The sequence below is a fragment of the Sylvia atricapilla genome, chromosome 1 (assembly GCF_009819655.1).
Source record: "Sylvia atricapilla isolate bSylAtr1 chromosome 1, bSylAtr1.pri, whole genome shotgun sequence".
Taxonomy (NCBI): Eukaryota; Metazoa; Chordata; class Aves; order Passeriformes; family Sylviidae; genus Sylvia; species Sylvia atricapilla.
In genome coordinates, this window is record NC_089140.1 from 24,206,807 (window position 1) to 24,218,345 (window position 11,539).

The 11,539-nt window shown below is 40.3% G+C and overlaps 2 protein-coding genes across 2 annotated transcripts in view; one reads left to right on the forward strand and one right to left on the reverse strand.

Annotated features, from left to right (window-relative positions):
- LOC136360383 (probable acyl-CoA dehydrogenase 6) overlaps nt 1-3,042 on the forward strand; it is an 80,060-nt gene extending 77,018 nt beyond the window's left edge. The window contains exon 9 of the mRNA XM_066317594.1: nt 2,225-3,042. Coding sequence (XP_066173691.1) covers nt 2,225-2,315 — 91 coding nt within the window. The 3' untranslated portion in view covers nt 2,316-3,042. The remainder of the gene's footprint in view (nt 1-2,224) is intronic.
- Nucleotides 3,043-4,311: 1,269 nt separating this feature from the next.
- Nucleotides 4,312-10,852, reverse strand: BET1 (Bet1 golgi vesicular membrane trafficking protein). Its single transcript, XM_066317617.1, has 4 exons — nt 10,690-10,852; nt 7,025-7,140; nt 5,034-5,090; nt 4,312-4,476 (listed from the first exon to the last, which is right to left on the reverse strand). The coding sequence occupies exons 1-4, from the start codon at nt 10,706-10,708 to the stop codon at nt 4,321-4,323; spliced, it is 348 nt and encodes a 115-aa protein (XP_066173714.1). The 5' UTR covers nt 10,709-10,852; the 3' UTR covers nt 4,312-4,320.
- Between the last annotated feature and the right edge of the window lie 687 nt (nt 10,853-11,539).

Consider the following 11,539-nt stretch of genomic DNA (forward strand, 5'->3'; position numbering starts at 1 on the left):
TCTCCTTCAAGCAGTGCTTGACATATTTCTGAAGGTTGTTTAACATGGCCTCGGTGAAGATGGGAAACGATTTGACAATGTGGAGATGTTTTTTTTTCCTCTTGCTACCTGACTAGAAGTTATTGATAACCTGGATTGAGTTTGGTGGGTGGGAATGGCTCCTCCTAAGTGCAGTTTTTTAACTTGACATTGAAGAATTTTTTGCTTTTTTTCATTGAAATGTGAATTTTTACCATTTATATCTCCTGCTTTGGTTAGGTAAAGTCTTATAAGCTACAGTGAGTATTTCAGAGACATGGGATTTCCTGAATGTAAGGAAACTCTTTGCAGGGAGTATTTTAGAGGGATAGAACACAACAGTTGGATTTCTCTCCTTCTTCAGGTTAACTCCCATTCTCTAAGGAAAACAGCATACAATGACATTCAACAAGTAGAAAGATGTTTGTTCCCTCAAAATGGCACCTTTACAAACTGCCTGGTGTGCTGCAGGCTGGTTCCTCATGATCCTTGTCAGGGGGAGGCCACCACAAGTTGGTGCTCACCTCAGCAGGGCTGCAGGTGTCTCAGGATGTGCTGCTCTGTCATGTGGCAACAAAAAGGTGATGCAGAAATCAAAAGTAAAATGTTACTCTGCCAGATAAAAAGCCTTTACAGCTATAGCCTAACAATGTCCCTTACAGAAGCAATTAAATTCCAATATTTATATATGTTGAAGTATTTTGAGCTGAATTAATAACACATTCTTGATAGAATATAAACTATCAAACCATAAGCATACATTAAATAACTGATATACAAGCTGACTTCACTATGTCCTCTTCCCCAGCTTCCTTACAGTTTCTGGCAGCATAGTTAATCCCATGGTTTTGTTTTCTTATGATGCCCTTTTCTTTCCCAGAAGAGGGCTGCTAGATTAAAATAATTTGAGTCTTTGAGTCATCTTAATCGGCTTAAATTAGGGGAAAACCTTCTGTCCTGTCTCCCCAGAGGAGAGATCAGCATTAGTCAGAATCTACCTGGCTGTAGATTCTGTAAGAACTTCCTTATCTCACCCATAGACACCAAAATATAATTATCAGCAAATTCGTAAAGATACACACAAGCACAAAACACACAAAAGTTGTTCTGGCTTTTTGAGCTGTGTCTTTATATGTGACAGCCTGACTTGTCTGTCACACACACCACCAAAGCCAGATCTTAACGCTGCCTATTTGTTACTTCTACTAAACAAGCCCTATGTGTCCAGGATTCCTGCTGCAGAGAGAGCATTTTTATTGACATCACAGAGGAGTTCTGAGGATTAGTTACTTGCTGTTGTTACAGTGAAGATGCCAAATGCTGAGTGCTGGCAGGGGCTTCTGCAGTTTGACAAAGCAAAGACAAAGCTTGACAGCACTAAGAACTAGCAACCTACCACTGGTCCAGGTCTGCTGCCTTCAGCAAGGCCCATAGGAAGGTGGGGAATCTTCAGGTTACTAAGTAGAGGTAGTTTAGAATTGTTCTGGTGGTTTTAGTGGTGGTGTTTTTTTCTTATCTCCAAAGGAGGTAAAATATTTGTGAATAAAATTGCTCAAGGCTGCAGTAGTTAGCACTCTGGCCAGCACAGGAACTTAGGCAATACTGTTCGGGATGGCTTAGTGATGGTAAGGCAGGTTTTACATGAGTGTGATTAGAAGTATCAGATCAAGAGTAAATATTCTTGAAGCAGCCATTAATTTTTAAAGCACAGAATCTCTATAGATTATACAAAACTATACTAGAATACTATACAACACTACTTCTAATATTTTATAATGTAATATTAAGGTGCTATATAATACTAATAAGGCTTTTACCAGATCTTATGTAGCCATTAGGAAAACCTGGATTGGTTAAAAACCATGAATGGAAATTGTACTCTTTCTGTGCAATTCTCCAATACTGATGACTCTTTTATCAGAATTAAGCAAATTTAAATGCTGCATTGCTTTTTGCTGCTGGCCCTGGAAAAGCTCCCTCCTTTATCCTACAGTTGAACTGCAGGCTTAGGCAGCTGCAGGTTTAGGACAGGACCAGCAGGGCTTTTGTGGGAAGCATCACAGACCACCTGCCCAGGAGCCAGTGGATGAGGTGCTCTGCAGGGATGTGGTGTTTGTATGCAATGTGTAATTCTGGGCAAGCTGTCCAGCACAGCACCATCAGAGCAGCATGCAAATCTTTAAATCCACCTTTTATATTTCTGCAGGGACTTGAGATTGATGTCAATAGGAGGTGGCACAGATGAAACCATGCTTTCCATCATATGCAAATACATGGATATACTTCCAAGAAAGTGACGCGTCTCCATTCTTCCTGGAAAATTAAGAAAGCAAGAGCACGGCTTGTGCTGCTCACTGAAGGTGACAAGCAGCCAGTACAGTTTGAGCAGAAAACAGTAATTTTGCCATCAAAATGCACATCAAGGTCTTCCACCATTACCACACCTTGTTTTCCGGGGTCAATTTTTTTTTTTTTTATATGAAGCACTCTGAAAGCCTGCAGCCTCCTGCATTCTGTTTTTTCATTGGGTTACTTAAGTTTTCCAATGATGCATGCTAAGCAGACAGAAAAAAATGTGGGTTTTAATCAAGCTTTAGCTACACTTTAGAGCATCTAAGATGACAATAATGAAACAGAACTTCATGTGAACGGAAGCTATGCAGCTTAATCGCGTTTCATTATAGCTTTGCTTTCAAGATGAACAATTATGTCACAAATGATGCCCTGCCATAATCAAACCCCAGAACAGTACCTTTCCTCTCCATTACAGGTACCTTCCCTATCTTTCACTTTCAGCAAGCAATCATCAAAATGAGCTCTGCTGTCTTTGTCAAATCCGTATCAATTTGTACCCACTCTGTCATGGATTTTTGGTGATGTGAGTAGTGTTAATTATTATTTCCAGAATTTACAAAAGTTTAACTGTATCTGAGCTTGTGGAGGCCTGAACTTCAGCAGCAATGTACCATGTTTTGTGCATAATTATTAAGAAAAATATTAAAAATAAACACTTTAATATGAAAACTGTCCATAATTATTTAAAGTCTTCCTAAGATAGCCATTTAACATGGAAGAGGCAACCTGTATTATTGATTAAAAAAAAATAAAAATTGCCCCTTAAATGCAGCACCACTTCCAAAAAAATACACTGGTCTTCTACAGTAGAAAAAAATGTATATAAACAACACTAGCTAGGATAGTACTACAGGACACTTTATTTTTAAGTTCATAATTGGTTATTAACGGTAACACATAATACAGTATTTCTAGAAAAGTTTTTCAAAAATTATAGATACAACTTCAATATCCAGGAAACTTAATTTTTTTGAATGTTAAACTCAGCAAGGTAATAGCCTCAATGACTGGAAACTACTTGGTGAGCCAAAGCTAAGTCTTCAAAATAAAGTACTTTAACATGACTGCACCTCCCACAAATGCATCATAATATAAAATTAAAAATATCTGCCATTGTATTTCAGACATCATGCACTGTAGATTTAGGGACTGTCACTAATTGAAAAGTAAACATACTAATGGTAAAAGTTTAGGTGATTCAATGGAATCATTTCAGTATTATATACTTTAAATATAAAGAAAACATTTGTACTATGTCCATATTGGCTGGTCCCAATGATGAAAGGCATTTGTTTAAAAGAGTAGATGTGTAAACATGGTGTCACATTTAAATTAAAAAAAAAATCCAGTTTTAAGTAACTTCTTGCCAAATCACACTACTTAAACTACTAAGTAGTTTGAGGTACTTAACCATTATCAGATCTAACCACAAAAGTAACTTTGGGGCTACCACTGTTACATTTGCTAGCTTCAGGCCAGCCTTTTAAAAATCCACAGGTAAGATCTATTTAGAAAGATCCACATATTCTTTGTGCCTTTGCAACCAAAATTATTATATGCTTGGAACTGGAGCTCTAATTTAGAGCATGGCCCAGAATGAAAAGCAGAATGAAAAAGGAAGCCTTGAAATTCTGCAATTACTTAATTTTCAAATAACCGTCGTTCTTTGAATTTTTCCAATCAATTTTCAAAACTATTTTCCCTCTAAAAAAACCATCCCACTACACTAGCAGTTTCTGCATATTTACAAATAATCCCCCCAAAACAGGGGATGGTGGAAAAACTCTGATACATTAAGAAAACTATATATAACTTCGCATTAATTGTTAATGCAATTTACAACAATTTCACTGTGTTTTATCCACAAAATGTGCCACTTCAAATCAATGTCTTCATTAATCAAGACTACAGTTGAAATTAATCAGTGTAAACCAGAGGTAACATGCATCACCTCAGTTTAATAATCCAGTATATTACAAAAAAAACAAACAATGAAAAGAGCATCATGTAGCATAATAGCTTTGTCTGGCTTCCTCTGGAGAGTGTTCTCAGTCTGCCCATAGTTGCACCTAGAAGTCCACCTGTAGAGTCAAAATCATTCTCCTATGTTTAAAAAAAAAAAAAAGGCAAACAAAAGAACAAAAAGCATGTTACTCTGAGAAAAAAATACCCTTACAGCTAACTAAATATAGTTTTCCCTGTTCTTTCAAAGTTTCAAAACTAAAATTATTTTAGAGGCAAAAAATTAACCAGAAAAAACTTTCACCCATTTATCCAGTGCTATTTTAATCCCAAGCCAAAGCAAAGTGTAAGCAAAAAGGGAATTTCTGACTCCTTTATTTTTTGCTTCTTTCTTCTACTCTTGAACTCAATTAAATGTAGAAGTGCCTTTCTAATGATACTAGACATTTTCTAATTGAAAACTTATACTTGTATCTGAAACATAAAGATCTTGTTTGTGGCTTTAGAATAATGTATTTGCATGTCTTATCTTTTTGAACAGAAACACTGATACTGCTGACAAATCAGCCATATATTACAGTCAACTATAAGCTGTCAACATTTTAATACCAATGTTCACACTAAAAGACAGGATGCTTTACATTATTAACTTCTAATCCTGACCCATTTTTAAAGAAAGTTAGTTACTAAATACTTACCATTTCTGATAACATTTTATTCTGGTTTTTAACTTCTGTTCCAATTTCAATGGAAAGCTATAAAAAAAAAAAAAAAAAAAAAAAAACAAAAACAAAACTAGAAAGTATGAAAGATGAGTAACCAGTTACTACACAGGTTAGAGAACCCACTCAAAAATACATGACATGACTAGCATTTCCCTAGTGAAAGCAATACCTGATATTTTCAAAAAATACCCATGCACAGTACTCTATCAATAACCCCTAATGAAATACATATTTTTCAGCTTTAGACCAGATGAGTCTAAAGAGTCACAGAAAGTACTCAATCCTCCTCTTCCCCTTTTCCAGATAATGTCTTACTTTGAATTATTGCATGGACTTTTAAAAACGTAAGATCTAGTCAAGTCTGAAGTGGCAATTACCCATTTCCTGGAACAACTGTTAAAACTGCTATCGCACAACAGAGAGAACCATGAGCACTGGTGTGACTCAGTGTTGCTGGAGTTGACACTTGTAACTACAAACAACATCTCTTTTGACAAGCTGCTGCTGTGCTGTAAGGGGACTTTCTTCAGGGAACCTGTGTAGCCCTTCTCTGCTTTGTGTCACAGAACTGAAGGTGCTGCAGGACAAGGCGGAAAGCTGCACAGGCCAGGGAGAGCCAGTCCTGAGACAGTGACCAGGGCCTGGGCAGAAACCTGAGACAGGTCCCAGGTCAAACCAGAAAATGAAGTCAGGTTAGGGTTGGAATCACAGAGGTACGAGACCAGGCACAGCTGGAGCTGCAACACAGCTGCAACATCACAAGGGTGGGAGCCAGCCAGAATAGCCTTGGCTTAAAGCAGCTCTGGAGTTAAACAGGGAGAACTGCCACTGAGCCTGAATCTTAGCAGCTATTCCTCTGTTATTAGCACACTGGCCTTCTGCTCAACTCCTGGGATGGCGGGAAATGCACTGCAGGCCCCCATGCTTTGGATTAGCCAAAACCCATTTGTTTTCACATGTCAAAACTTGAATCTCATTATCTCGTACTGATGCATTTCAATCAAGAGTGAAACTCATTTTAATGAGGCTTCCTGGAAGATTATGTGAAGGCTATTCCATATGCCAATATTATCCCACTGCACTAAAAGATTCAACTCCAGAAAGAGCTCCTTGGAGCACCATGAACTGCTCTGTTGACACACACAGATTTTGAAATGTAACATACCACAGCAGGAGACAAGAAATGAAATTTGGTAACAAAGGTCAAAGCTTTTTTTTTTTTTTTTTTTTTTTTAATCCCTTAACTTACTCCAAATTCTTATTCTGAACCTGTTTAATTTCTCTTTGACATTAAACCAATTTTAAGCAAGAGTATTAGCAGTAAGACTTAGTGTGTTCAGGCCTAAAAACTTACTGGAATGTGCTTTATAAAACTTGAAGCTTTTAAGAACAAGAAATCCACAAAACTTTAATCTCAGAGCTGTCTTTCAGTTAGACTTGTTTGGAAGAAGTCCTCAATCTCTGAAAGGAATCAGAATCATCAGAACGCCAAACTTTTCCTTCAGAGGACATTAGCATGCTATTTCTAAGAGCTGTTTCCACATTACATATTTTTTTGACTGCAACTCCCATTCCCTCTTCCCCTGTACACTGAGGGTTAAGAAGCAGAGAAAACTGGGAGTAAAGCTGAGCCTAGGAAAAAGGGAAAGGTAGTGGCAAGGCATTTTAAGTGTTTCATTTCTCATTACCCTACTGATTTGACTATCAATAAATTCATTTCCCCAAGTCGAGTCTGTTTTGCTCACGATGGTAATTGGTGAGTGATCTCTCCCTGCCCTTATCTGGATGCATGAACCTTTTATTGTACCTTTTCCTCCCCCTCCATCCACCTGAGGAGTGATAGTGGTGGTCACTTGACATCCAACTAGGTTAACACATCATAGTTTTCAATTTCTGTCTTGAACCAAGTCTGCTGCTTCCCTGATTCATGGAATTGCATTTAATAACTGCAGTTCAATACGCACCGACTTAATGGCACTGACTTTGGTGCGCAGACTTTCTGTTAACCTGTCATTCTCTTCTTCATAGACACTGTAGCCACTGTTGGTATAGCCAGAGCTCCCTGCAGCTGCTCCATCCCCTGTGAACAGAGCAGGCAGGAGTCAGACACACAACACCACTGGAGCAAGTGTTCTCATGTTCCTGGAACAGGGGCTCAACCTTTTTCTAAATGCATGTTACCTTCAATAAGCAAATAAAAGAAGAGACACTGAGGAACGGCTGTAATTTTTTTTTTTCCTTGATAGTGCTTTCAGATGAGTTCTATGGAAATCAATCCAGGCACTTCATGGAGATGTGAATGAAACATTGAGGCCATTACACGTGGAAAATCAAATGGAGAACAGGAAAGTTGAGACCATTCTTTGACAAAAAAAAAAATATCACTTGATCACACATTTAAAGGAGAAACTATACTATGATGACACGGGTTCCTTTAAAAACAAGACCTTGGAGCAGAAGGCAGGCCTCTGAGCAGAGCACTGCTGTTTCAGTCACCATTCTGCAGTTGTACTCTCACTCCTGCCTTTGTTTTTGGGTGAAGGAGCTTCAGGACTGTCATCCAGACAACTGAGTCAGCCCAGTCTGTGGGGCAGAAGGGAATGAAAGCTGCTCAGCCCCACACATTCTCTTCCTCCACAACCTATAATAAAGATCTCCTACAGACAGCAGCTGGACAGCAGCATGGGCACAGGAGAATTAAAGTCATGTCCACTCAAGACAAAAGTCAGTCTTAGACCTCCAATTTAAGAACTGAAAACAATGAAGAGACAAAGACTTAGAAAGGCAACCAGAAAAGAACTACTAAAAGCTTTATCATAAAGATCCCACTAGATTAATTCAACTCAACTAATAATCCAGTCATAACATTAATAAATATGTTTTAAATGTAAGCGAATATTTTCTTGCCTAGTCAGAATGGCACACTGAAATTGAATGCCTTTTAAATAGACTTTAAAGATTTTTGTGTTCGTGTTTGTTTCGGATTTTTTGTGTTTGAGGAAAAAAGGAGAGAAGAGACACCAACCACATGCACATTGAGAGCTCTGTCTCAGAAAGCTTCACTGTATACTTGGCATACATAATATTAATATTTTAAAACAGAGCACTACAATGCTATTTTGATATTTTATATTTACCCATAAAGCCATCCTTTAGATCCAAGTAATGAAGATTTTTTCATTTGTACTTGTGAACGGTTAGTCTGTAAGTTAAGCTAGACAAATCTTCAGCAGGACTGAATCACAGAATCTTCTGAGTTAGAAGGGACCTACAAGGATCATCCAAGTCCAACTCCTGGCACTGCACAGGACCATCCTCATGAGTCACACCATGTGCCTGTCATTGTTGTCCAAATGCTCCTGGAACTCTGTCAGGCTGGTGCTGTGACACTTCCCTGGGGAGCCTGATCCAGTGCCCAACCACCCTCTGGATGAAGAACCTTTTCCTAATATCCAACCTAAACTTCCCCTGACACAAGTTCAGGCCACTCCCTTGGGTCTCTTCACTGGCCACCAAAGAGATCAGTGCCTGCCCCTCCTCTTCCTCTCACAAGGAAGTTGCAGACTGCAATGAAATGGATGGTTTTATTTCATCACAGTGAGTCAAGAAGCCCTTTTACCCTGACATAAACTAAAAGTACCAATGCCTGACACCGAAATGTAACTAAAATGTTAGGATTTATAGAGTCTGGGTTGTTCTCACTTTGTTGTTGTCTGATTTTACAAGTGCATCTAGCTACAGAGCTTCCAACCGAGTGACAGATGATTTTGATTTTAAGTTAATGTACCATACAGCTTCATGCCAAAACACTGAAACTCTTAAATGGACTGTAAAAATGCAGACATGAACAAGTGCCTCAAAGCTCTTCAACAGGCACAGCTGCTTCTTTTTATGTCATAGGAAACACAAAGAATAAGCCTGGCTACAGCTATTCATGGGAAGCACAGAAACTTCAGTGTGGCAGTTCTGTGGGCTATCCTGCTGCCCTGCTCATTGACACTGCAGGGACATGACCAAAGACAACTGCAGGCTGAGAGAAAGGTACAGGTACCTGGTGACAACTGCACAGCTGCTGGAACTCAGCTTCTGTTCCCAGCCTATTAAATAAAAAACAGTTCTGAAGTGACAACTGAAATGTCAAGCAGAAAATTTTACTGCAGCTGGTAACAGATGTTTAAGTGTTCTGCTTCACCTTCCAGAAGATTTTTTTAAAAGCAGTTTCAGGACAATCCTTAAGGCATTGTTTGCCAGAGACAGCCTAAAAGCAGGTATGCTCTTTCTTCAGAACTCCTTGTATAAACATCCATCCCCTCTTCAGAAACAGCCCACAGCTGGGTGGCCTTCATTCCAACCAAGAGGGAGCTGTCAGTCTGACAAAGGAAAGGACGGAAGACACTATCAAATGCTCACTTTTTAATAATAAATATCCTGACACCTCTCTTGATTCACTAAGAAACTTTCCCAAGATTTGCTTTATTTCATGAAAATACTACTGCACAATACAAATCTGAGTTGTAGGAGTAAATCTAGGGTAGTGTCAGACACACCTGGTTTAGCCCTAAATACTTCCTAGAAGGAAGCCCCAGGACTGAGTCATACATTTCAGAGGTGTAAACATCTCCTAAGCTTTACAGTGCCATCACAGCAACCACATGGTTGTACAACATGACTTGGGAGTTCAAAGTTTCCTTCTAGTCATCAACATGACTGCTGGCTGAAAAATGGGGCCTAAGCTGCTCAAAACACTCAGCAGGAACTCTGCAAGGATTTCTCAATTTGCACCAGATTATATCTGTAATGAATTTGTAATAGTTAGGATTCTTGGGTTTTCCAACTCCCTAAACGTGGCATGAAAACAGACAGAAGTACTAAAAAAAAAAAAAAAAAAACAAAAAAAAACCACCACAAACAAACAAACAAAAAACCAAAACCCAACAAACAAACAAAAACAAAAACCCAAAACAAACAAAAAATCCAAACAAAAACCAAAAAAACAAACCCACAAACAAACAAAAACAAACCCCAAAAACAAACACTGAACAATTGAACAATTTCTGAATTTGGAAAAGACTGGACAGAAAAGCAACATATCTGCCTATCCATGGGAACATGGCTCAAACTAACATTTAGATGTTAGAACAACTAAACAACATCACAACTAAACGGGGCAAGACAATTTACAAGAGCATGTAGTGACAGGACAAGGGGAATAGCTTCAGATTGAAAGACAGCAGGTTTAAATGCAATATTAGAGAAGAATGCTTTACTGCGAGGGTGGTGAGGCACTGGAACAGGCTGCCCAACGTGGTGGGTGTCCCATCGCTGGAAGCGTTCAAGGGAGGCTGGATGGGCCTCCGAGCAACCTGGCCTAGAGGAAGGTGTCACGGCAGGGGGGGTGGACCTAGGCGGTCTTTGAAGTAATTTTCACACCAAATCCTATGGTTCTATGATAAAACACAAACCCCAGCGCTGCTCCGTAAATGCAGCTGGGCCAGAAGGAGAGGCAGAGGCAGGAGTGCCGGCCTTTCCCCGCCAAAGCTGTCGAGCCCTGCCCCAACCCGGCACCACAGCCACATCCCCCACGCCTCCCCCGGCCCGAGCCCTGACGGGGCCCCGCCGCCGCGCTTACCCAGCCCCGCGCGCCTCATGGCTCTGCCGCGGGAGGAGCGGGACGACGAGGAGGAGGAGGAGGAGGAGGAGGAGGAGGAGGAGGCCGGGAGCGCCGCAGGGACACGGCGGGGCTCGGCGAGACTTGCCGCGGACCCTTCACCCCGAGCGCCACGACAGCGCTGCGCGCGGCCCGCTGGGTGCGCGCCGGGGCCGCGCGGGGGCTGCTGGGAGCTGTAGTCCCGGCCCAGGGCCGGAACAGACGGCCCGAACAATTAACATTTAGCGCTGAGAGGGGCTTCCCGCTCCTTTTTTCCTCTCCACCGTTTATTTAGAAGTAACAGGCATGCCACTGCAGCATGCAGAAACCTGGAAACCTGAAGATTACATTATTATTTAAATTATTTAAGTTTTGGTTTTGAAGATGATAATTTCTCCTTCATTCTTTAACCCCTTGCAACGCTTTAGCGCATATGGGTTTTCTCTGCTTATATTAAAGATGTGACTCACTCTACACCAGTGAATTGAATTTATTTGCTAGGATAATACCAGAAGGATTTATCAGTATTACAATGTAAAGCAAACACCGCCGAGTCCGTTCAGAGTTTGCTGTTTGAGGTGTGGTGTCCATTGGGCTAAAGCTGAGCTGCCTTTCCAGCTACAACAGGCTGCCTCTTCATTGACTGCTCGGGGTTTGTGTTCTGGTAGGAACTAGGACCTTCAGTACCTAGCACCTGCTTGCATTGTATAAGATATATAAACATAGAGCACAGCTCCTTCTTCCGTGAGCTTGCAGTACACCAGGAATCTTCACTTAGGCAAGCAGAGCTGTAGAAGGAAGAATAAAATCGTTCTAGTCAATAAGAAGGCCC

Coding starts and splice junctions, on each gene's coding strand:
- BET1 (XM_066317617.1), bottom strand. Junction 5,091..7,024: donor AAGTCAGTGCCATTAAGTCG/GTGCGTATTGAA, acceptor TTTTTTTTATAG/CTTTCCATTGAAATTGGAAC. Junction 4,477..5,033: donor ATAAAATGTTATCAGAAATG/GTAAGTATTTAG, acceptor TTTTAAACATAG/GAGAATGATTTTGACTCTAC.